Raw genomic sequence first — 25,248 nt, 5'->3', positions numbered from 1 at the left:
CCCCAGTTTGGGCAGGAGTCTGGGGAGGCCTCTTGGATATAAGGCGAAGGTGTCCAGCTGGGATGACAGGTGGGTAGTGGTACCATGATTCCAAAGGGGGAAAAAAGAGAAACTTAGGATCCATTGAATTCAAGAGGCCTGGGTACCCGCATGTGGAGATGTCCAGGAGATAAAGGCTTAGGTATGTAGAGATGCAGACTTGGTAGCTGCCAGCATCCAGAAGGGGTTACAATCCCGCCTGAGAGGCTGAGACCACCAGGGTGAAGCGTGTATAGAAAGAGACAAGGAGAGGACATGGGCCAAGTGCTGGCCCTTGAATCAACATTTAAAAGACTATAGGAAGACTCAGCCAAGGAGACCAGTTGGTCACTGAGAAGTACCATGAGAGAGGTGTCACCAGGGCCCAGGCTAAGAGAGCATTCCAGGGAAAGGGCGAATCAGAAGATCAGAGAGAGGAGACTGAGCGTGGTGATTGAGATGGCAGCTTGCGGGTCGCTGGTCCTTTTGCTGGTGCCCTTGAGGCCAGCAGGGAGTGAGTCAGAGCAGATGCGCACTGCTTCTTTGAGAAGCTTGCTCCGAAGGAATGGAGACTGGCATCTGCTGGATGGGGCTGCCACATTTTTAATGATGGGACAGGCTTGATAATATTTTTAGGACCAGGAGAAGGAGCCACTGGGGAGGGGGCATTGAGAATGCAGGAGAGGCAGGGAGGAAAATGGAGTGACCAGCCTAGCCAGGAGGATCCCCTCTGCCGACTTGGGGATGAGGAGGAGAGGATGGACAGAGATGCTGGCAAGTTTGATGGTCTGAGGGGCAAGAAGCCACAGGGTTCTTAGCTGCTGGTCTCTCTTTCCAGCAACATTCCTTTTATGGACTTCAAATAAAGTTAATGATTAAGTGTGCCAGTGTGTTTGCACTTACAGCCAATAATTAGTGGTTAGCATGTAATGAACGCTTGTGCTTAGTCGCTTAGTTGTGTCTGACTCTTTGCAACCCCATGGTCTGTAGCCTGCCAAGCACCTCTGTCCTTTGGGATTCTCCAGGCAAGAATACTGGAGTGGGTTGCCATGCCCTCCTTCAGGGGATCTTCTTGACCCAGGATCGAACCCAGGTCTCCCGCCTTGCAGGCAGATTCTTTACCGTCTGAGATGCGAGGGACGCCCATGAATATTGGAGTGGGTACCCTATCCCTTTTCCAGGGGATTTTCTCAATCCAGGAATTGAACCGAGGTCTCCTGCATTGCAGGCGGGTTTTTTTTTTACCAGCTGAGCTACCAGGGAAGCCCATATTGAGCGCTTACTGTGTACTAAGTGCCTGGCCTGCATTATCTAATGTTAACCTTGCGACAACCCCAGGAGTCAGATGCTTTCCCACACCCCAGAGGAAACAGTCGCAGAGAAGATGAGGGACTTCCTTGCTAAAGGAAGTCCATTGTTCTTAGTCAGTGACAGAGTGGATTCAAACCCAGGGCCATCCAACTCCTGACTCTCCCTGCCCTGCCACAGCCCAGCCTTCCTGGTGCACGAGAGCTCGTTAGTGCCCTTCTCATCCTAGACATCATCTCTGCCGTGTTTTGGGGGCCAAGTGCTGGTCCCAAAGCTCCGGCTGGGGCATAGTTGGTTCCCCTTGGCAACAACAGAAGGCCTGGTAACCCCATGATTGGCTCAAGGCAGGTTGAGAATTTGCTGGCACGTATTCTCCTCATGATTAAATGTCTTTGCAAGAGGCAAGGGCTGTGATGTGATAGAGAAAACACTGGTTTGGCATCCCAGAAAGCTGGGTGACCTTGAAGGTGCTTACCTTCTCTGTGTCCCTGTCGCTTACCTGTCACATGAGGCTGTGACAACGTTACAGTCGTGCTTTGTTTAAAGTGCTGTGCTATACTAATTTGAGATGTTGGTTTTATTTTGTCCTCAGCATGGCAAGGTGCCTGCTGGGCTGACCGCCCTGGGGTGGCAGAGGGAGGAACAGGGGTGGGAGGGGGAGGCTCTCTCTGGTCCAGAGAGTCAGAGTCTGAGATTCGAGGCTGCTTCTTAGGGGCCTGCCCGCTCTGTCTCTGATGCAGGGGGCCACCATCCGGCGGGATGAGCACTCAGGGGCTGTCGTGGTGGCCAGGATCATGCGAGGGGGCGCAGCAGACCGGAGTGGTGAGTGGCATCAGTGCTGACCTGGCCACGGTGATGGCCATGGTCCCCCCAGCCTTCCTCCTTTGGTTGTGGGTCTCCTTTCCCTCTCCCATTGGCTCACCTGTTCTGCCGGCCTGGCCACAGTGATGGCCATGGTCCCCCTAGCCTTTCTCCTTTGGTCGTGGGTCTCCTTTCCCTCTCCCATTGGCTCACCTGTTCGGGATATGCTTTACTTTACTTGGGAGTGGGACTGGAATTCTTTTCTCCTTCCTAAGCTCAGTAGAAATTTTAGTTGTTTGAAAATAGGTCAGGCATGAAGTCCTTTGACGGTGATCAGGAGGGTTTGTGCATTGGCTTAGCCTGGGGATTGTGGTAGTTGAGCTTGGTAGGTAAATCCTAACTGGGGAGCAAGACACCCTTTCCTGACACCCAAGCTGCCTTAGCCAGTCTCAGTTACCACGGGGAGGGTGTTTATGTCCCAGATTTGTTTGAGTAGAAAACAGGTTAAGAATCACTGTTGTGAAACAGACTCACAGATTTAGAGAACAAACTTATGGTTACCCGAGAGGATGGGTGGGAGCGGGTATAGGAAGTCTGGGATTGACATGTAAACACTGCTATATTTAAAATGGATAACCAACAAGGACCTACTGTATATCGCACAGGAAACTCTGTTCAGTACTCTGCAATATCCTACATGGGAAAAGAATTTGAAAAAGAATAGATACATGTATGTATGTAACTGAATCACTTTGCTGTACACCTGAAACTGACAACATTGTTAATCAACTATACTCCAATATAAAATAAGTTAAAAGAAGAAGAATCTCGTGTGTGGAAGAACTAAGTTGGGTGGCAGATCTCCTGGTGTAGGGGAGTGTTGCCCCCAAAAGTCTGGGGACCATTGTGGTGGGAGCCCTAAGACCAGTGCCTCCCATTAACAAGCACGGAAATGGCCCAAGTGTCTTGTTAAAATGCAGATTCTGACTCAGGAGGTCTTGGGTGGGCCCAAGACTTCTGCAGCCCTTCCTGCGTCCTGGGTGATGCTGCTGCTTCTGGACCGGTGTCCATGTTGAGTGGCAAATAGGGCCCAATATGCAGAGTTGCTTGTCATTAAAGCAGAGGCCAACAGACAGGTGTGTCTAAGACTCTTGACTCCATCTTCTCTCGTGCCCTTCAGTTTTCATGTAAAATTGGAGAAGGATGTCCTTGGAATTATGTTTGAACACCCAGGAAGGGGAAGAGTTAATGATATTTTTAAAGAAGCAGAGGTGACAGCAGAAAGAACATAGGCTTTCTATAGCCAAGTAACTGCGTCTGTGCACTGGCTCCATTATTTCTTAGCAGTGTGGCCTTGGGCAAGCTGTATCGCTTTTCTGAATCGGAGCTGACTGTTTGTAAACTGGGGGGTTTAACCAGGTTGCTGTGAGGCTGTGATTCAAGGTGAGCCACCCAGCATACCTGGGGATAAGTTCATCCCAGTCCCATCCACTACCTTTAAGCCTTGAATCTCCCCTGCTTGGGTTCTGTAAGCGGGTGCCAGAGGTGCCCAAAACTTCGCACTCTGGTAACCTTGGCCCCCTTGCTGTGCTGACGGTCAGCCCCTGTGTCTCCTAGGCCTGGTCCACGTTGGAGACGAGCTCCGGGAAGTGAACGGGATCACAGTCCTGCACAAGCGACCTGACGAGATTAGCCAGATTCTGGTCTGTGCCATGCGTGAGCTGGGGGTGTGGTGGTTCTTCAGAGACACAGAGCAGGGCGCTTCCTGGAGCCAGGGCTGATTTAGCCCAGTCTCCCTGTTTTCATGGGGAGACTGCAGGCCTAGTGACCTTACAGTGAGCCCTGCACCGGGGCAGGGGGTGTCGGGGACAGGAGGAGGGGAGTGCCCAGACCACCTTCCTCTCTCAGACCCTGTCTTCAGCATAGCCATCCTCCCTACCCCCAGTCTTGTTTCCTGAGGACGCTTCTAGAAGACCCTCTTGAAAGGGTCCCCTCCCAAAGAGGTGAGGAATATGGAGTAAAGGCTGTAGCACAAGAGAGCAAGGGCTTTGGGGTCAGCTGGTCCTGGTTAGAATCTTGTCTCCATCACGTTACAATTGTGCAGCCTTGGTGGTGGTGGTTGTTTAGTCACTAAGTTGTGTCTGACTCTTTTGTGACCCTATGGACTGTAGCCCGCCAGGCTCCTCTGTCCAGGGGATTTCCCAGGCAAGAATACTAGAGTGGGTTGCCATTTCCTTCTCCAGAGGATCTTCCTGACCCAGGGATTGAACCCAGGTCTCCTGCATTGGCAGGCGGATTCTTTACTAACTGAGCCACCAGGGGTGCCTTGTGTAACCTTGATGGACAAGTCATAAAATCATCAAGTTTTGATTTCCTTTCCTGTACAATAGGGGTAGGGATGGTTTCTCAACCAAGGCATGGTTATCATTAGGATGTAAACATCTGGAAGAGAGCATTGCACTTCATAACTGCGAGGGGATTCTAGGGTAGCCAGTGGGGGATGGAAACAACCTTCTCAGTCCATTCTGGGAACTGAAGTCAAAACTGAAATTTTAAAAAGCCCCTGTCATGATTCTGACCTCTATAATCCTCAGGCATCCTCTTCCAACACGACACTGTTTGCTAACTTCTAATGGTTTGGAGGGGGCAGAAATGGGATGAGATCTCCAGTTCGGAGGCCCACTCTGTAAGGCCCCCGCTATAGGGGACCCTGGTTTCAGGCAGACCCTTCAGTCTTTCTGCCTGCTCTCCTTTTCCCCTGGTTCTGGGCACCAGCCTCCCATGTTCTACAGTGAGGCGGGATCAGGGACAGCATTGGGTGAGATGTGCTCTAATGGGCCGACATGTGCTTCCCCATGGGCCCCAACGTAGGGGTGCAGGATCTGTCTCTGGTAGAAGGGAGGGGGACCTGAGACTGGGGAAGATGCAGGTCAACAGGGAAGTGCTGGTTGGGAACCAGCCGCAAATCAGGCAGGAAAGAGGAGAATGAAATTGAACGATGATATGAAAATAACCCAAGAGAACAGAAGGGCAGTGCTTGGGGGCACTAGAGGTCAGGAGGGAGAGGAAGAGCTGTATTTATTGTATGTATTGTTCTCAAGTTCTCATTTAAAATCTTCTGGGGACTTTCCTGGTGCTCCAGTGGTTAGGACTCCACGCCTTCAATTTTCCGGGGCCCAGGTTCAATCCCTGGTCAGGGAACTAAGATATTGCAAGCTGTGTGGTGTGGCCAAAAAAAAAAAGAAAAGTGTTCTGTCCCTTTGTCCCATAAAAATGCTTGAGTTAATTCATCTGGGTGCCACCACAGAAGGGCGGGTCATAGGGGAGGCCGCACGTCCAACTTTTCTTCTGCATGTGAGTTTCCAGATCTGGGAGGTAACGTGTGATGTGCTGGAGGGTTAGACCTGGGAGATGATATGGTTGTGTACTGTCTCCTTTCAGGCGCAGTCCCAGGGATCCATCACCTTGAAAATCATCCCAGCCACCCAGGAGGAAGACCGCCTAAAGTACAGCAAGGTATGGGGGAGCTGAAGGCAAGGGAGTGGGCGGGGGGTGGGGTGGGGATGGCGGGACTCCAGCCCTGTCTTTGAAACAGTCACTCGGGAAGAGATCATCCATCTGGTCCTCGGAGCAAGTGCTCGGTAGAGACCTGTAATTCAGTCACCAAGTGATTCATTTGTTTGTACCCCATCTCTGCTAAACAGGATTTGACGTAGCTTACTAATAAAAGACAAGGTTCTTCTAATTGAAGTAGAAAAGCCAGGCCATGAAGAGGAGGAGAAGATACCAAATGTTCCGGCTTCGGGCCCAATTAAGTAACTGCCATTTGTTTAATTCCTGGTGGAGCCTACCTTTGGTGGGCACCTGCTCTGTGCCAAGTGCCCTGCCAGATGCTGTCGACCAGGATGATTAATAGCTTAGAGGTTTCCTGGTTTAGTAGGGGAGGCCAGGGACCCAGTGTCTCCTTGTTATGTGGTAAGTGCTTCAGGAGAATTCTGTGCAGAGTTCTCAGTTCAGTCGCTCAGTTGTGTTAGACTCTTTGTGACCCGTGGACTGTAGCAGAGTTCTGGGCACTTTTTTCCCCCCTTCACTGGGTCTTTGTTGCTGCAGTGGGCTTTCTCTCGTTGCAGTGAGCAGGGGCTATTCTCTAATTGTGTTTCATAAGCTTCTCATGGCAATGGCTTCTCTTGTCGCAGAGCATGGGGCTCTAGAGCTCAGTAGTTGTGGCACATGGGCTTAGTTTCCCCGAGGCATATGGAATCTTCCCAGACCGGGGATCAAACCTGTGTCCCTGCATTGGCAGGTGGATTCTTAACCACTGGACCGCCAGGGAAGTCCCTAAGCACTTTGGAAGGTGGCACATAATAAGGTTGGCAGTGAGCCTAGAAAAAGAGAGAGAAGAGAAGGGCCGGCAGAAAGGTCTGCATAAGCGGGGGCTCACAGACATGGCAGAGAGGAGTATGAGGTCCGTGAGAAAGTGCGCTGTGTGGGGCTCCAGGAGGAGGGTGGGGTGTGCTGGGGAGGTGGGTTAAGGCTCTGTCTGAATGGCCTTGAATGCTTTGTTCAGAGTTTTGGCGTAATCCCTGCTTAGATTTCAGAAGCCCACCCTGATGCAAGGATTCGAGTGCAAACTGTTCATTTGGCAGTGACCCCAGGAAACACCCGAACAGAGTTGGGGAAGGGAAGGCAGCCGGTGCAACAAAGGGTGTCTTCTCAGCAAGTTAGCCCCGCGGACAACCAGAGCTTAATCCTGCTTCGGAATTCGGAATTCGGCGTCCCCTGTAGACCATGCCGCCTACATTCCTCCTAAGAGCTGGGAGAGCTGGGGAGCGGGGGAATCTAGACACCAACTCTCACCAGGCTATACCTCGGGTTAATTCCCAGCAGTTCCTCCCTGCTGGATTAGGGGAGAGCAGGTCCCAGTGGCTGGAGGAGTCTTAGGCAGTCAGGGTGGGGTGCACTGGAAAGGGAAGGCCCCCGGGGAGTATGGGAGGGCACCCCACAGGCCAAGTAACAGCCTCATAGGCAGTGAGACGCTCCTAAGGGCATTTAGTTTTTTGGTATTCTTTGCATGGTGGTTCTGAGAGGGAGGTGATGGAAATCACATTTGTGTTTTATAGAGCTCCCTCGGGCAGTAAGGGAGGAGGGTGGAGATGGGGTCCAGGGCACCTGGCAGGAGTCTGTTGTAAAAGCCCAGGCGAGAGATTGTTAAGCCCTGAGCAGAAGTGGTGGTCGGGAGGATGGAAGAGGCATTACTCTGTCTTCCCAGTAAACTTGGATCTGAACTTTTTGGGAGCCAAGGCAAAAAGGAGAACATAATGAATTACATCCTTCTCATGGAAGATGGAAGGAAGCATGCTGATTTTTCAAGAAAACTAATTTTCTGCCCCCACCTCCCAGGACCAGGAGCAGGAAAGATAGGGCATGAAAACACTTGGCATAGAGTAGATGTCAATAAATATATTGATGAATGGCAATTAATAGCAGACAATGTCTTTGATGGGTGTTTTTTTTACGCAAATGAAGAAATCATCTTCATATGACGATTTCTTATTTGCGCCTTCATTTGAATCCCAGGGCACACATAATACCTGATGGAAGGTTGCTCTTCCTGGGACAAGCTGGTACGGTCTCCATATGCAACTTTTGCAGGTTCTGACTTGATACAGGGAGAGGATTTGGTTTTCCTGGAGGACAAAATGGGTAGCCATCCTTTGTGAATATTTTTCTTTTAGATAGATGCTTGGTCAGGGCTGGCCTTCTTTTGAGTGCCTGGGAGCCTGGTGACATGTATGGCTAAATGAGGTTCCCTGTCCTCATAATATTAATATATGGCCAGAAGATTCGTACTATTGTCTAACCGAATCTCTTTTGCTTGGCACCTAAAGGACTTGGATTTGTCTAAGGAAAACCTCTGGCCTTTTTTTCCCCCCTATTTGCTGTTAAAGCAATTGGGCCATAATGATTTGGAAGTAGGAATAAATAAATCCATGCCACTGAATTATAGAAGAGAATGAAGAAATGGGACCAAATGCTGTTCCCATCCTGTTCTCTAGAGGGATGGCTTCTGGGTACAGAAGAGAGCTGGGAGTTGGCCAAGTATGTGACTGATGAGGCGGGACTGACCTGTCAAAGATACGACTGTCAGTTACCCACTGAAAAGTGATGATGAAGAATCAGAAACAGTAATTTCATTGATATTTGTGTTCTTATCAAAACATCTAGACTCCTTATTTAACAGATGGCTGCTGACATCTTTAGGGGCAGTTAGCATATCAGAAATAACATTTGAGTGAGAAATTGTGCTTGCCTTTGCTTTTTTGCTCCCAGGACTAATGGTTGCTTTGTGTAGGCTGAGAGGCTATTGTAAGGAGAGCAGGTCAGGTTAATAAGGAGATGTTTAGGTTGGAAAGGGAAATCCATGAATCGTTTTCTGATTCTTTCTTTTTTAACTAGCTTGGCAAGTTGATGTTTTTTAAAGCATTTATTTATTTGACTGCACCGGGTCCCAACTGCAATCGGATCCTCCTTCCTCTCTGCAACCTCATGCGGGATCTTTAGTTGTGGCAGGTGAACTCTTAGTTGCAGTGTGGAGGATCTAGTTCTCTGACCAGGGATTGAACCTGGGCCCCTTGCATTTGGGAGGGTGGAGTCTTAACCACTTTACCACGAGGGAAGTCCCCATGTTTTTGATTCTCGATGGATTTCCCAAGTGGGGTATTAAAAATGATTGAAGAAAAGTAAGAAAATAGGTGTGGTGGGTTTCTGACTAGCCTTCTATTCTTGACACTCCTTATTCTTCCTAATTGTGAACAGCCTCCTTCGGTCTTCCATATGGCATAGACATGTCAGTGCTTTCGGGCCATCTCACCTAGCTCCTCCCCTGCAGGTGTTCATGCGGGCCCTCTTCCACTACAACCCTCGGGAAGACCGGGCCATTCCCTGCCAGGAGGCAGGCCTGCCTTTCCAGCGCAGGCAGGTCCTGGAGGTGGTGAGTCAGGATGATCCCACATGGTGGCAGGCCAAGCGAGTGGGGGACACCAACCTTCGAGCTGGCCTCATCCCTTCCAAGCAGTTCCAGGAAAGGTGGGTGTGGGCCATGTTGTAAGGGGGTGTGGTTCTAGAGTGGCCGGAGGCATAAGTACATGGCAGAGCCCCAAGTCTCTGCTAGCAAACCCCGGGGTGGGGGTGCCCATGGGGTGTCCTTCTGTAAGCAAACTACCAATTGTGGTTGTGTTGGCTCTCCTCTCATCATCGGTAATGATGGCTCTTTGAGATTTTAGTCAGTGTATATAAATCTGTACTATTAATGTATATTTTATAATGCCTACTTAGGGCAAGTTGAAAAATAAAAAATATAAAAATACAGGAGAGGAGGGTGAGGAAAAGTAAATTACCCAGTCTCATCACTGTCTGAACAGCATAATTTATTTCCTTCTTGTGCCTGTATGTGAGTGGTGCATATAGAATTTGAGGTCTTGCCTTTTCTTTTTTTTGGTAACTCAATGTTTTGACATGAGTGTTTTCAACATTACTATAGAATAATAGTATTTATTCTATACTATTAGTTAATAGTGAAGAGTGTGAAAGTGAAAGCCGCTCAGTCGTATCCGACTCTTTGCGACCCCATTGACTATGCAGCCTGCCAGGTTCCTTTGTCCATGGGATTCTCCAGGCCAGAATACTGGAGTGGGTAGCCATTCCCTTCTCCAGGGGATCTTCCCAACCCAGGGATCAAACCCAGGTCTCCCACATTGCAGGTGGATTCTTTACCATCTGAGCCACCAGGGAAGCCCAATTAATTGCAATATAATATTAATTAATGGTAATATAATATTTCATCAGGAGATGGACTGTTTATTCACAGGCAGCAACTATGGTTTCTGCCCTGCAGGAGCTGACAGTTTAGCTGAAAAGTCACACGTGGTTCACACGAACACTTCATATAAATGCGATGGGTGTGAGGGCGGAGGATACCAGGTCTTAGCAGGAGGACTGGCCCTAGTCAGGGCCAGCATGGAAGGCTTCATGGAAGAAAAGTCATACCTCGTGACTTCTCGTCTTCCCTGTGGCTGTACTTTGAAACTCTCTTCAATGTTTCACTGCTGCAAGGCTGTAATAATTAACTTGTACATAGTCTGTTCTTCATATTTCAAATTGATTCCTTAGGCTAGATTTCCAAAAGTGTAAACCCTGGGTCAGAGGGTGTGGCATTTACGCCTGCAATGCCTCTCCTGAGATTTGTAGCCCTCTTCCATTTTGGGGGTGTGTGAAATGACGCTGTATCTACAAACCTCAGGGTTCATCCATTTCAGTGGCTCTCCTGGTGTGGTCCCCAGGCATATTAGCATCCCCTAGGAATTTGTTAGAAATGCCAGTCCCTGCCCCAGACCTGCTAAATCAGAGACCCCAGGGCCAGAGTCTGAGCTCTATGTTCTAACAGATATTCTAGGTGATTCTGAGGGGCTGGAGTTTGAAGACCGCTGCTCTGTTTCCTCAGGGCAGCCTCAGACCCATCTTTGGCTTCACAGGTTGTGGGAAAATTGCTCTAACTGCATTTAATTGTGGAAATCTAGACACCTCCAGGAGCCCTGGTTGTTTTCTCAGCTCAGAGATGAGGCCTTGGAAGCTGCTTCTCCACTGAAGGCCACATTGAATAAAGTGCCAGGCTGAGCTCTCCACTGGGCTGGGGAGAGGGTGGTTAGGGCATTAAATTAGAGTCGCTTTCACCCTGGACTTCTCCTAAGAGTCATTCTGCTGTTTTCCGGCTTCCTCAGAGATGGGGAGACCAGGTGACTATGGAGAAGGGGCTTCCTTTCCTTGAGAATCAGCTTTGGGAAAGTAACAAGCAACCACTGACCATGGACACTGGGCTCTGCTCCCTATATGTGTGAATGACCATCTTAGGCTGGGCAAGCATCTCTCAGAGCAAGAAGCTTAGTTTTTTCCTCACGAACCTGTGAGCACCCATGCAAATGTCCCTCTGCACTGGAACTCAGTGTGAAGCCAGGAGGCCCTTGGAGTGCCAGGTTGTACCCCACTGTGGGATCCAGGCCTTGGTTTCCCTGAGTTTTCCAGAAGATTCCCTCTGACTGGTTCTCTGGTCCAACTCATTGGCCTGCCTATCCCCTTTTGTCCCCACAGGCGACTGAACTACCGGAGAGCCACAGGCACCCTGCCGAGTCCCCAGAGCCTCAAGAAGCCCCCCTGTGAGTAGTCTGTCAGGATGGCACTTCAGGGAAGCAGTTCAAGGAGGAGCTGGGGTTAGGACCCTAGGACCCTGGGACGTCATGTGGGGAAAAAGCAAGCGCTGGGCTGGAACGGGTACTCCTGTCTGAGCTCTCAGGCCTTCTGAGGGAGGAGGGGCTGGGGAGAGGGGTGAGGAGGAGAAATGGGGGTAGGTGGCAGGGAGCTATTCCCTGGAGAGGAGCTACTATATTGGGGGCCCATAGGTAACACTGCAGGGCGTGGTGATGCCCTTCCAGAATCGTGTGCAGACTGTAGGTGTGTGGTGTGTTGTGTTGTGTGTGTGGAGTCTGTCTGTGAGAGGCTCCACGGCCTTCCTTAGATCCCCAAAGGGCCCCCTGACCCCGACAACGTAAGAACCACCGATGCTGGAAGGGGTTGGAGATGGCTGTGAGTGATCTCATGCCTCTGTGTTAGCAGCCAGATTTGGTAAATAAAAGAAAAGGACTCCCAGTTAAATTCAAATTTCAGATAAACAATGAATCGGTTTTTAATATAAGTATATCCCATGCAATATTTGGGACATTCTCATGTAAACACTGCTACATTTAAAATGGATAACCAACAATGACCTATTATATAGCACATGGAACTCTGGTTAAGTTTATGTGGCAGCCTGGATGCAGTGGCGGGGAAGAGTTTGGGGGAGAATGGCTACATGTATATGTATGGCTGAGTCCCTTTGCTGTTCACCTGAAACTACCACAACATTGTTAATCGGCTATTCCCCCAAACAAAATTAAAACTTTAAAGCTTGGAAAAAGAAATAAAGTAGTTTGGGACATACTTATACTAAGGAATTATTTATTGTTTACCTGAAATTTACATTTAACTTAGTGTCTTGTATTTTGCCTGGGAATTTTACTCTGTGCATCTCTTACCTTTTACAAAACACATTCACTTACCTTCTTGCCTCATAATCATCACAACAGCTCTGGTTTGTAGTGGAGTCAGAGTCATCCTTTTTTCCAAGATAGTTAAACAGAGGCTCATGAGGTCAAGAGCGTGGGGTTGGGAACAGGGTTCCAGAGTCCCCAGGTTAGAGCCCCTGGTGTGAAGAAACGTCAGGGGATGGCCTCTCTAGCCGGGGGTCGAGAGTGGGGCTCGGAACCAAGTTGGGGGGTTAGAACCACACCAGGTGACTGGAACACAGCTGGCCTGCTGCCCTGCTCTGTGCTCTGCCATCACCTGCATCTGTGTTCACCCAGGCGAGTCTCAAACCCCAGAAAAACAGGAGCAGGTCCCTTTCCGCCGCAGACACCCTTCAGCGAGCTGTTCCCTGGGCTGTGTGGCTGCCTTTCCAGACTTTCTCTCAAGTCGGAGGGGCTGCTGAGTACGTTGGCCCTGAGGCTGCTTACTTATGCCAGTAATGAGCGGGCTTTCTTTGGGCCGCTAATGAGACACACATAGGAAGACTAATTAGAGCAAGTCTTGGGTTAATAATGCACTGCAGCTCAGATCACAGGTTTGTTGGAGGAGAGAAAGAGGGGACAGATGGAGGGCTCCTGAGGACCTGAGGCTGTGCTGCCTCTCGGTGGCGGGGCCTCCAGGTTCCCCTCCGCTAACGCTGCTCCATCTGTCTTTTGTGCAAACCGCAGATGATGAGCCCTGTGACAAAGGTAGGCCTGGCATTTGTCCCCTGTGCACGTGGACAAGGTCCCTTTTCTGTAGACTGTCTGAACAAGCCCCTTCACCCCCTCCTCCTGGGGGGCTGTGCCCCTCAGGCACCCCTCCTGGCACCTCTCTCCCGGCTCTGCCAGCCGGACCCATCTGCTCCTTCAGGCGTGCAGAGCTGGTGGGGACACGGGCCCAGCCCTCCCCGGACTCTGGCTGGGCTGGCCACGTGACCTGCCTGGGCAGCCGGCAGGAGACAGGAGGGCAGGGCAGGGCGAGTGTATCTCCCCTCCTTATCCTCACGGGCCCTAACTCAGAGGGGCTGGAATGGGGCCTGCTGACCCCGAACCCCTACCAGGTCTGGAAGGGCTGTTTGTGGTCTAAGCATGGAGCACTGGGTGAAACAGAGGAATTTGTTTATCTAGGGCTGACTGGGACATGGCATTTGTCCCAAGCCCCTCTCAGACTCCATCCCAGAGGGTCCTGCCTGGCCACCCGCAGTCAGGTACCTCTGGGCTGGGGCATGTGTCTAGCCTGACTCACCGGCCTCCCTCTCTGTTTGGTTCCCAGAGACCTGTGACTGTGAGGGGTATTTCAAAGGACACTACGTGGGTAAGTAATGGGGGCTCTTCTCCGCCCCTGCCTTAATAACCCCCCCCCCCCACCCATGCATAACCTAGCCCATCGCGGGCTCTTGGGTCAGGGAGAGGTGACTGAGACCCAGGAGCCCCTCAAGAGCAGCTGGGTCTGTGGGACCCACATTTCCCTTCAATCTCTGTTGGCCAGAGGCCAAGCTGAGCCTGCCCTGGCTCTGGGGTCCCCAGCCTGCCCCCAACTTTCATCCAGCCACTGGGAGCAGCACCCTGGACAAGGACCCCTACCTTAGTACCAATTTTATTATTACCATAACCCAACTGTAGTTTATTCAGGCACCCCATATGGTAGTGGCGCCTTTTACCAGTCTCCGAAGTACCTTTGCTTCCTTTATTTTCAAAGGCCTTTAGAGACAGGCAAAGGGTTTTTAACCTTTCATTCAGGAGTAATTTCAAGCTTCCTGAAAAGCTGTGAGAATTGTACAAAGAACTCCCGTATACTCTACACCTCGGTTCACCAGACGTTAACACTTTGCTGTATTCTATCATTCTCTTTTTCTGCATATACACATTTTTAAGACTATTAAGTTTTTTTTTTTTTTTTTTTTTAATAAAAGGATTTATTTTTGGCCGCCCTGGGTCTTCATTGCTACACACAGGCTTTCTCTAGTTGCGGCAAGCAGAGGCTACTCTCTAGTTGTGGTGCAAGGGCTTTTCATTGCAGTGGCTTATCCTGTTGTGGAGCATAGGCTCTAGGTGCATGGGCTTCAGTAGTTGTGGTGCATGGGCTTAGTTGCCCCGAGGCATATAGGATCTTCCCGGACCAGGGACTGAACCCATGTCCCCTGCCTTGGCAGGCAGATTCTTAACCACTGCACCACCAAGGAAGTCCCGCATATACACATTTAATCCTCCGCCCTGAGTCATGTGAGAGCTAGTTGCGGCCATCATGTCCCTTCACCCCTAAATAGCTCAGTATGTGTTCTCTAAGGACAAGGACATTTTCTTATAATCCAGGGCTATTATCAAATTCTGGGGATTTCTTTTTTATTTTATTTTTTAATTTATGCTGTTCATATCAACATTTTCCCCATTGTCCCAGTAATGTCCTTTAGAGCATTTCCCCTGACCCAGGATCCACTCTAGGAGCATCCATTGCTTTTGTAGATTTGTGTCTTCTTTCATGGATAGGGGAACTGAGGCTCATAGGGGTGATGACTTGCCTGAGGTCAGTCACATGCCAAGTAAGATAGTAGCCTTGAACCCTAATTTTGGATGCCAAATGGTCCCCCTTTCATCATATTACTGTGCATCCTGCAGCAGGAGGTGGTTGGGAGAGGCCGGTGGGTCTCAGTCACACCTCCAGGTCTGACCAGGTAGAGAAAGTCTATAGGGAGATGCTGGGACAAATACCACGGTGTCCCCCTGCCCTTCTCTCCAAGCTGGTCTTCGGAGGAGCTTTCGGCTGGGTCGCAGAGAGAGACTGGGAAGCCCACAGGAAGGAAAGACGTCTGCAGTGGCTGAGTCTACGGAGCTGCCAACTTACGAGGAGGTGACCAGATACCAGCACCAGCCTGGCGAGCGGCCCCGCCTGGTGGTTCTGATCGGTAGGTGACATCTCTAGAGAATGGGCTGGTTTCCTCCCTGGCGGGGAAGGGAGGGAGCCCAGTTGGAACCTGGCAGCCTTCCTCTTGTTTCTCAGGGTCTCTGGGAGCCCGACTACACGAGCTGAAGCAGAAGGTGGTGGCAGAGAACCCTCAGCACTTTGGTGTTGCTATTCCACGTAAGAGGGTCCGAGTGTGTGTGTCTGTGTGTATGTGCATGCATGCACATGTGTGTGTACACGAAGATTTCTTGGGGCCTTAACTCCAGCAGCAGTGACTTTATGCTGGGTTTTGAAGAGTAAATAGGAGTTTTCCAGTCAGAGAAGGACGAGTTCTCTATATCAAGAGAACAAATGCAAAGGTTTGAAGGTGTGACCCAGAGTAGCAGTGTGAGGGAGTGAGGAGCTTAGTGTGGGTGATTGGTGGGGTATGAAGCTGAATGGGAGGCTGGGTTGATCAAGAGGGCCTCATATACTCATTTAAGGTGTTTGGAATGTAATCAGTGAGTGAATAAAAGTGTTAACGCAAGGACATGGTCACAAGTGACCCTAGTAGCTTTGCCAGAGGTTGGACAAAGAGGTCACACATTAAAGTGAAGAGCATCCCCTGGGTGGCTGCCCTCTGAGACCCCTTCTGTTCTTTCAGAATGCTCTGGGGAAAGCTGTGTACTGCTTTGAGTATGTTCCTTGTTCTATGGGGAATCTGATTTTCCCCAGAGTTGTGCACCTTGATTCTATTATGGAAATCAGAGGGAAAACACTACGTGCTTTAAAACTGTGTAAGAGCCAGCTGTGCAGAAACATCAAGTCCATAAGGGGACTGTCTGTATTCATGTCTCCTTTTCTCTCAAAATGAGAAATAATTGAATAAAGAATTAAAAGCATACAGCAGGGTCATCTGAGTTTTTGCCTCTTTGGCTCTCAAAAAGAAAAACAGTTAGGAGGGACTTCCCTGATGCTCCAGTGGCTAAGACTTTGAGCTTTTGATGCATGGGGCTGGGTTCGTTCCCTGGTCAGGGAACTAGATCCCACATGCTGCAACTGAGAATTCGCACGCTGAAGTAAAGTTAGAAGATCCTGTGTGCCACAACTAAGAGCTGGTACAGCCAAATAAATTAATTAAAATATTTTAAAAAAGAGGAGCAATCGGGAAATTAAAACTTAGAGGACTAGGAATTCCTTTAGCAATTCTTTAAAACCCGCAGCATCAGTGAGGCAGTTTTGCAGAGTGGTTAGGGGCATACACTTGGCCTGAGACAGAGTGTGTTCAGCCTGACTTTGCTCCCTGCCAGCCTTGGGACCTCAGAATGGGGTTTAACCTCTGTACCTTTCGGTTTCCTCACCTGCAAAACTGGGGCCTCCTTTTGCCTACATCACAGAGCTGTGCTAATCAATGGCGTACCTGCACAGGGACCCTTGATGAAGGGAAGTGGGTGTTTGTACACAAATTAGCGATGAACCTCTGAAAGGAATGAGAGCACAGCTTTGCTGTGATATGACATCTCTGCCCAGTGGTCCTTCTGTCTTCCACAGATACCACCAGGCCCCGGAAGAGCCATGAGAAGGAAGGAGTAGAGTATCACTTTGTCTCTAAGCAAACATTTGAGGCCGATTTGCATCACAACAAGTATGTCATCTTGATGGGCCAGTGGGGCCTCCGTGCAGCTGTGTGTGTCTTCATCTGGCCAATCTTCCACTTGACCTCCTGGGAAGGCTTCCAGGAAAAGGCAGAGGAAGTGGGGTGGGGGCGGGCAGGGGTGGTAATCGTGGTAGGCCATTGATAGCTCAGTTGGTAAAGAATCCGCCCGCAGTGCAGGAGACCCTGGTTTGATTCCTGGGTCAGGAAGATCCGTTGGAGAAAGGATAGGCTACCCACTCCAGTATTCTTGGGATTCCCTTGTGGCTCAGCTGGTAAAGAATCTGCCTGCAATGTGGGAGACCTGGGTTCAATCCCTGGGTTGGGAAGATCCCCTGGAGAAGGGAAAGGCTACCCACTCCAGTATTCTGGCCTGGAGAATTCCATGGACTGTATAGTCCATAGGATCGCAAAGAGTTGGACACGAGTTGGACACGACTGGGCGATTTTCACTTCACATTTACCTTCAGTGCGAATTCAAGCAAATTCGGGAGCTGAAAGCCTTTTTTTTCCCGTGGTGGTTGGTGTTCTAGGTTCCTGGAGCATGGTGAATATAAGGAAAACCTCTACGGAACCAGCCTGGAAGCCATTCGGGTTGTGATGGCCAAAAACAAAGTTTGTTTGGTGGACGTGGAGCCAGATGTGAGTTCCTGGGGCCAGTTAGGAATTTCCCATTAATGGAATTTGTAAACTAGGGGGCTATACATTTAACAGAACATTCAACCTCAGAGGAGGTGCTTTTTATTCCAGAGCAGTGAATGTTAACATCTCTTTGGGTCTCCTTGGAACTTTCCTTGGATCCAGTGGTTAAGAATCCGTGCTTCCACTGCAGGGGGTGCAGGTTTGATCACTGATTGGGGAGCTAAGATCCTGCATGCCACGTGGTGCAACCAAAGCAAACAAAACCCCAAACATCTCCTTGGGTACCCCCCTTTGACTAATGAAAGTTTTTGTACCCCAAAATGTGCACCTCTATGCAGAAACTCCCTTAATTGGAGGGACCCTCTTGGTGGCCCCCAGACCTGGGATAGACTACATGCAGTAAATCTTGCAGCAGATGATGGCGCCAACTAGTCCATTAGATGTGACAGTCAGGGTTGTTTAGTTGTGAAATCATGTCCGGCTCTTTGTGACCCCGTGGATTGTAGCCTGCCAGGTTCTTCTGGACAGTCAGTTAGATATAATTGCACCAGTGAAAGCTGGGCCATCCCCTTCCCAACTAGGACAAGTGAAGTCAGTGGCTTAGAGGACCACTGAGGGAGGCAGTCAGGAGAGCAATTTGAAAGGGAAAAAGGGCAGACTTGACCTTGTGAAGTGTTTCAGAAACATTTCCAGTCCCACACACCCCGCAGGGGCTTAACCATCTTTTTCACCTTGTCTTTGAGAAAAACTTCTAAGCTTTGAACTCAGTCTGGACATTTTTTTCCCCCTGTGTGGAAACAGAGTTCTGATTTTATCACATAAACTGTAGATTTTATTTTACAGAGCTGGACTTGAAACAGATTCCCCAAAGCACCTTATGTCCAGAAAGGAAAATCCTCACTAATTTGGACTTCCTGGGAGTTGGTAGTTGAAATTAAAAGTCTGAATTTCAAAAATTTTTTGAGAAGTGATTTTATGATTTGGGTGGGGGGATGCAAACTGTATATATAGCAGTTTAATACCAGTGTGTCTGAATAGAGGCCCTCACATCATAAATAAAATGAGCGAATTAACAGGACAATTTGCATATGGAAAACCTTTTAAAGTCTTTACAGTTTACTTCAAGGGATCTCTTAGTCTCTTCATTTGCTTAACAAACTTTTTCTTCTTTGAATATCATAAGGAGGAAGCCTGTGTGATAGCACAAATTTTGCATTAGTCCAAATTGATGACGTCTAAATAGATACACACATTGAATCCTGCAGGTTCTTCCTTCGGGAGTAGGCAGGCAAAGAAGGGCATATGAAGGCTAATTAGAGCTTGGGGGAGGGTGGGTAGAGCTAAGAGAGATGGCAGCTCTTGGAACTGAGGCTTTGGAACCTCTGTTCTCAGCAAGTGAGCCTCTGGGGCCCAGCTGAGGCCAGTGTCATAGTGAAGAGTGGGAAAATGAGCAGGTGGTCTGCGTGGTTGAAGTCAGTTGTCATATGACCATATAGCCAGGACCTTTGCCACTGGGGTGATGTGATGAAGCACACCATTATTGAGCATTCGAGAAATACATTTCACAATAAAATATTCTCGAAGTATATAACATTCCTGAACTTTGTTTTTCAGGCACTGCAACAACTGAGGACCTCGGAGTTTAAACCATATGTTATATTTGTAAAGCCTGCAGTTCAGGAAAAAAGGAAGACGCCACCCATGTCTCCAGCTTGTGAGGACGCAGCAGCCCCACTTGTAAGTTTTCAAGTTGATCATTTCATCTCCCAAGGCCTAAAAGGGCCTGTTATAGCTGCATGTGGGCAGACGTACCTTCTGCATGAGACCATCTTTCCATTTTTGCCTGTTGCCCGGACTCAGATGTCATGTGATGATTGGAAGGCTTAAGTTGGGGCAGCTGGAAGCGCCACCTGATTCACACAGGGGCGGCTTAACCAGGGTTTCCCACCCTACCCCTCCCCACATGAGCATCCTCTCAGAAAATGAGGGTGCCTCTTTCAGGCACCTGATCTGAGTGTCACAAACCACAATAATTTGTTGAACTCCTAAGTCAAACCTGAATAATTTTTAATTGAAACACCAGCTTCAGGTCCAGCAAGCTAATCCAAAATGGAGGCAAGGGGCAGTGAGGGAGTCTTCCCTACGTGCTGCTCAAGGCTGAGGCTCTCTTGCTGAAGCTGCAGGTGGTTGAGTTCCACCTCTACAGGTCAGGAAAAGGGTTCAAGGGATTGACAGCTGCAAAACAAATGTCACACGTTTTACTCCATTACAGATTTACTTGAGTTCTTTAAAGAGACAGATATTTATTAGGAAGATAGAGGGATTTAGGGGCCAAAAAAAAAAGTCCCTTCTATAATTTCTCGAATAGATACATGCTTCCAGGATGAATCATGAGGGTGCCCGGGGGAGACGAAACTCCAGAAATGGTGGACAGGTCTATAGGATGTGTGTGTGTAAGGGGGTGGGAGAAGCAGGATGTTAGATCCAAGGGCCGTAGTGGGATGCTTCAGGGTGCTTTTGAGTAGGAGAGGAGCCCTGCAAGATACCATAACGAATTGGGAAGCTTGGCCCAATTTAATCTATTCGGTTGGCAAAAAAGTTCGTTTGGGTTTTTCTGTAGATGTTATGGAAAAATCTGAATGAACTTTTGGGCCAACTCAATAGTTTCTTTTTCCCCCTCCTAGGGGGTTAGAGGGAGAAGGAAATGGCAACCCACTCCAAAATTCTTGCCTGGAGAATCCCAGGGACAGGGGAGCCTGGTGAGCTGCCATCTATGGGGTCGCACAGAGTCGGACACGACTGAGCAGCAGCAGCAGCAGGGGGTTAGAGGGAGAAGGCAATGGTACCCCACTCCAGTACTCTTGCCTGGAAAATCCCATGGACGGAGGAGCCTGGTGGGCTGCAGTCCGTGGGGTTGCTAAGGGTTGGACACGACTGAGCAACTTCACTTTCACTTTTCACTTTCACACACTGGAGAAGGAAATGGCAACCCACTCCAGTGTTCTTGCCTGGAGAATCCCAGGGACGGCAGAGCCTGGTGGGCTGCCATCTATGGGGTTACACAGAGTCGGACACGACTGAAGTGACTTAGCAGGAGCAGCAGCAGCAGGGGATTAAAAGTAAGAAGAAGAAATCGTCTCAGCCTTCCTGTAGGTCTCTACTATATTTGCGGTAGTAGGCAAAAACTGTTTCCTAGCCCTTTAGACAGAGAAGGCAATGGCACCCCACTCCAGTACTCTTGCCTAGAAAATCCCATGGATGGAGGAGCCTGGTGGGCTGCAGTCTGTGGGGTCGCTAAGGGTCGGACACGACTGAGCGACTTCACTTTCACTTTTCACTTTCACACATTGGAGAAGGAAATGGCAACCCACTCCAGTGTTCTTGCCTGGAGAATCCCAGGGAAGGGGAGCCTGGTGGGCTTCTGTCTATGGGGTCACACAGAGTCGGACACGACTGAGGTGACTTAGCAGCAGCAGCAGCCCTTTAGAACATATTTTCTGAAAGTACGGACACTGTCACGAAAGAAGGAATATGGTTTTGATTGGTGACAGAAGAGGAGGAGGGAATATTCTGGAATGTCCTTTTAGGGGGAGACAGCTCACCCTCTTCCATGACAGAATAAAAACACTGAGCCCTAGAAGCAGAGGAGAGAAGGCAACAGAGGATTGGAAAGAGACAGAAAGGGAGGTGGGTGAATGCCAATGATAAATTTCACTTTGCAGTTTTACTTAAGAGTGGATCCTGCCACTTTCCTGTCTTCCAAAACCTAAGTTCATTGTCAGTGAACTACCTTCTTGGAATTTTACTTACTGGAGGTATTTCTGAATGAAGATGCAGACACTTGCATAGATTGGGTGAAGGAAGGCTCATTGGCTGTCTATGCCTTAGTGTTTGGTGTCAGGAAAGCAATCTGAGAGAAGTCAGGTATCCTAAGGAAATGGGGCATTGGGCCAGGGTTGTCCCAGACTTTCTTAAATAACTCTCCTTTGTCTCCTATGCAAGTGTTTGGCTCTGGTTTGAGGAAATGAAAAGAAGAACTGAGTTCTACAGGGTGAATTAAGGTATCCTCTGAGGGCATTCAAATCACTTCTTTCCCTTTTTACCCTCATTGATTCCAGAAATGCTTGCTTGGCTTTTGTATAGTGAATCCTATTTATGGTTCTTTCCTGTAATTATTTTAACCAAATTGCCATGCACAATAATTGTACTATTTTGGAAATACCTTCAGACAGGAAATGTGATAGTGACATATACACGCACAAAGGTATAGTCTCAGCATCTACCCAAAGCACTTCGTATCAACTAACAGGTCCTCAGTAGATATCTTTTGAATGACTAAACAGTGATTATGGCTACAGTTCATGAACTTTTCTTGGATGTTGGATAGGCTAGCATCACTATGCCCTGTTCTTGTGTACCCAGTTTATTATTCAAGGGTCATATTCATCCACTTATCGCCTAAAAATTAGAGGTTGCAACACTGCCCAAGACAAAGGTTGTAGGTCCATTACTTGTCAGGGGGATAACAACCCACTTGTTCCGTAACTACCCCTTTTCCTTGCAGGATGAGGAGCAGCAAGAGATGGCTGCCTCTGCCTCCTTCATAGACCAGCATTACGGGCACCTGGTGGATGCTGTACTGGTAAAGGAGGACCTCCAGAGTGCGTCCAGCCAGCTCAGGGCGCTCTTAGAGAAGCTGAGCAAGGACACTCACTGGGTACCTATTAGTTGGGTCAGGTAACTGTATCCTAGAACATCCAGGTTGGAGGGGACCTGGAAGACCACCTGGCCCAGCCTTCCCCATGCTACCATCAAGGAATCTTAAGTGAGAGGGGCAGAATTTTCTATAAACTCCATCCTCAAGAAGAGTCTCTGTGGGAAGTCTTGTTTGTCATTGGTTTTTGTCCATTGCTTTTCACTGCACTCCTTTGGAGCAGAAAACATGAGTCAAAAGGGGGTATATATCACAATATAACACGTCATTCATTAAAGTATCACAGGCAAGTTGACCCTGATTCTCTGTACCAAAGTTGAGTAGCCAATGTCTTTTGGCGGGGGAGGTGATGGTGAATGTATGCAGTACCAATTTGCAGAGGTGATTTAAGCTTTATAAACAGACTGACACTTCATTTATCGGGCTTTGTCCTTTACCCAAGAGGGCTTAACATGCAATTGAAGTTTGCCTGTCTTCAGGCACTAAAATGTCGATCTTTTTAAAGCTTTTGAAAGTTTGTGTTTGCCTGGCAATGGAAAATGTGGTTCTTTGCCTTCTTGAATAGTGAGCATTCACCAACTTTTTTGACAGACTAAGGTATGCTTCCCTGTCACCATGAGTTACTGTACTATTCTATGATACGGTGGTGTTTTCAGGGACTCTTGTGGAATATAAGGCTGCTTGTGCCTTTTCTATATATCCTCAGACTCCAAAAATTTACCCTTGCTTGCTTTGATTTATTCTGTTCTGTCACTTGTCTCTCTTATTAATGACAGTTGCCCTGGTTCTCACCTGTCCCTTCCCTCAGATTATAGGAGCTCCTGACATGCTAGGTCATGGAAAAACAGATGATCCCCACACCTTCACCTCCCACCCCCATCAAATCTATCTCTAAACCACAATAAATCAGTCCTGACTGTCAAAATCTAAGTATATAGACTCTAAATGTGGGCCTGATGGGTTGTCTCTGAGCAAAAGTGTTTAATATCACAACAGATTTGTGATACATCTTAGCTTCGGAGAATTGTATTTCTTTTTAATAGCCAATGTATATAAACCTTTATTCTGTGCTAAGAGTCTATGCTAAGGCCTTTACATGACTTTGACAAATGCACCAAACCTATGATGTAGTGTTCTTTATCTTTTTGGCCACACATCATGGCTTGTGGGATCTTAGTTCCCCAACCAGGGATTGAACTGGTACCATTGTCAGTGAGTCCTAACCACTGGACTGCCAGGGAATTCCTTGATGTAGGATTCTTATCATCCCCATTATACAAATGAGAAAAACAAGGCTAAGAAAGTTTAAATAATGTGTTCAAGTTCACACAGCTTTAAAAAAATGGCAGAGCCATAATATTAGAGTCCACCTCTAATACCAGTGAAGGTCATTAATCACTATACTGCCTCTCTTTTGTGGCCCCATAACTAAGGCTGCCTGTTAAGCCATTGACTTAGAAGTGAGGAATGTGCTCTCAGCTAGAATTTACAATGATATGCAGTATGGCTGCAACTTCTAAGACTTCAAAGAGGCTGCTTACAGCTCTTCAAAGAGCTCTTCCTCATGAGAAAAAAAGGAGGCGAGGTAAAGTGCAAAGCACCAGGGAGAAGATCTGCTGCCTGTTTAGAAATTTCCATTTTGCCTTCTTACACAAGGATACCTTTTCCATTTTCTATTGGGTTGGCCAAAATGTTGGTTTAGGTTTTTCCATTACAATGTTGCAGAAAAACCCAACCAACTTTTTAGTCAAGCCATACAGCTCTTGAACCTGGGTCCATGGAACAGGATCACATTCTTCAGACCTTTCAAGAAAAAGGATGAGGCCCTCTTTGTATTTACAAAGTACTGAATTCTTACCAAGTTAAATTAGCCTTAGCTGTTCCACATAGAACCAGGTGGGGAAGGCAGCTGCTCTTTGAAGCTGAGTGGCACATACCAACTTGTGTATATTATACAGGAGAGAAAAAAAAGTGAACATGTAAGTCGCTTAGTCATGTCGGACTCTTTGTGACCCCACGGACTGTAGCCCGCCAGGCCCCTCTATCCATGGAATTCTCCAGGCAAGAATACTGAAGTGGGTAACCATTCCCTTCTCCAGGGAATCTTCTGACCCAAGGATCAAACTCGAGTCTCCCACATCGCAGGCAGATTCTTTACCTCTGAGCCACCAGGGAAGCCCCATTATACAGGAGAGAAGGATTAAAATCAGCCCTCAGGTAAAAAACATGTAGGTCAAAATTACTCTTGAAAAGTCCTCTAGGGTGGCCCCTTGGTGGAGATCCTAACCAACTCTTAGCAAGGCCCAACTGGGTGGTTTTCCTCCATTGTAGGAGCACAATGGTTGAATAACAGTTTTTTTTTAGTTTCAAACAACTCAGCATTTTCTTATTTTTAATATTTTCTTAATGATTGTCAGATGACTATTTATTCTCTTCATCTTTTTCTTCATGTGTATTGTGAAGCAAGGCATTAAAAATGTGATGCCTGCTTTATTTCCTGTGTAAGCAACCTCCTCACCCCGAAGGCAAACTGTGTTGACAGCTGTTTGGCTGCTACAAAATCTGTGAGAGTAGAATGGATAGGACCCCAGAGATAGGTCATTTGTAAAGTGTTTTTGCTGTTCGTGAAAATAAAACTCTTGTTTTTTTAAAAAAACACAAACCTGTTTACAAATATATATTGGTGGAATATATATAAATTCAGTTCCTAGTCCCATTCTTGGAGAAGGCAATGGCAAGCCACTCCAGTACTCTTGCCTAGAAAATCCCATGGATGGAGGAGCCTGGTAGGCTACAGTCTGTGGGGTCATTAAGGGGCGGACACAACTGAGCGACTTCACTTTCACTTTCACACATTGGAGAAGGAAATGGCAACCCACTCCAGTGTTCTTGCTTGGAAAATCCCAGGGACGGGGGAGCCTGGTGGGCTGCCGTCTATGGGGTCACACAGAGTTGGACACAACTGAAGTGACTTAGCAGCAGTAGCAGCAGCAGTCCCATTCTAGCCACTAGCACATACGTTCTGAGCCTCTGGGCAAAATTTTTGTGTGTTTGTCTTTCTGGGTCTCACACC

At 48.3% G+C, this 25,248-nt stretch overlaps 1 protein-coding gene across 1 annotated transcript in view; it reads left to right on the top strand.

Moving 5' to 3' along the window:
* The window catches only part of MPP3 (MAGUK p55 scaffold protein 3), a 28,589-nt gene extending 5,142 nt beyond the window's left edge, over positions 1 to 23,447 (top strand). The window contains exons 9-21 of the mRNA XM_055407983.2: positions 2,067 to 2,148; positions 3,745 to 3,830; positions 5,569 to 5,643; positions 9,017 to 9,213; positions 11,272 to 11,336; positions 12,972 to 12,992; positions 13,558 to 13,599; positions 15,023 to 15,187; positions 15,283 to 15,363; positions 16,717 to 16,810; positions 17,353 to 17,461; positions 19,076 to 19,198; positions 22,026 to 23,447. Of these exons, the coding sequence (XP_055263958.2) occupies positions 2,067 to 2,148; positions 3,745 to 3,830; positions 5,569 to 5,643; positions 9,017 to 9,213; positions 11,272 to 11,336; positions 12,972 to 12,992; positions 13,558 to 13,599; positions 15,023 to 15,187; positions 15,283 to 15,363; positions 16,717 to 16,810; positions 17,353 to 17,461; positions 19,076 to 19,198; positions 22,026 to 22,202 (1,317 nt within the window). The 3' untranslated portion in view covers positions 22,203 to 23,447. The remainder of the gene's footprint in view (positions 1 to 2,066; positions 2,149 to 3,744; positions 3,831 to 5,568; positions 5,644 to 9,016; positions 9,214 to 11,271; positions 11,337 to 12,971; positions 12,993 to 13,557; positions 13,600 to 15,022; positions 15,188 to 15,282; positions 15,364 to 16,716; positions 16,811 to 17,352; positions 17,462 to 19,075; positions 19,199 to 22,025) is intronic.
* The last annotated feature ends 1,801 nt before the right edge of the window (positions 23,448 to 25,248 follow it).

The sequence above is a fragment of the Moschus berezovskii genome, chromosome 20 (assembly GCF_049115385.1).
Source record: "Moschus berezovskii isolate FMDL1 chromosome 20, NW_MosBer_1.0, whole genome shotgun sequence".
Lineage (NCBI taxonomy): Eukaryota > Metazoa > Chordata > Mammalia > Artiodactyla > Moschidae > Moschus > Moschus berezovskii.
Note: the sequence above shows the minus strand (reverse complement) of the source record. Positions and strands in the feature narration are given on the sequence as shown.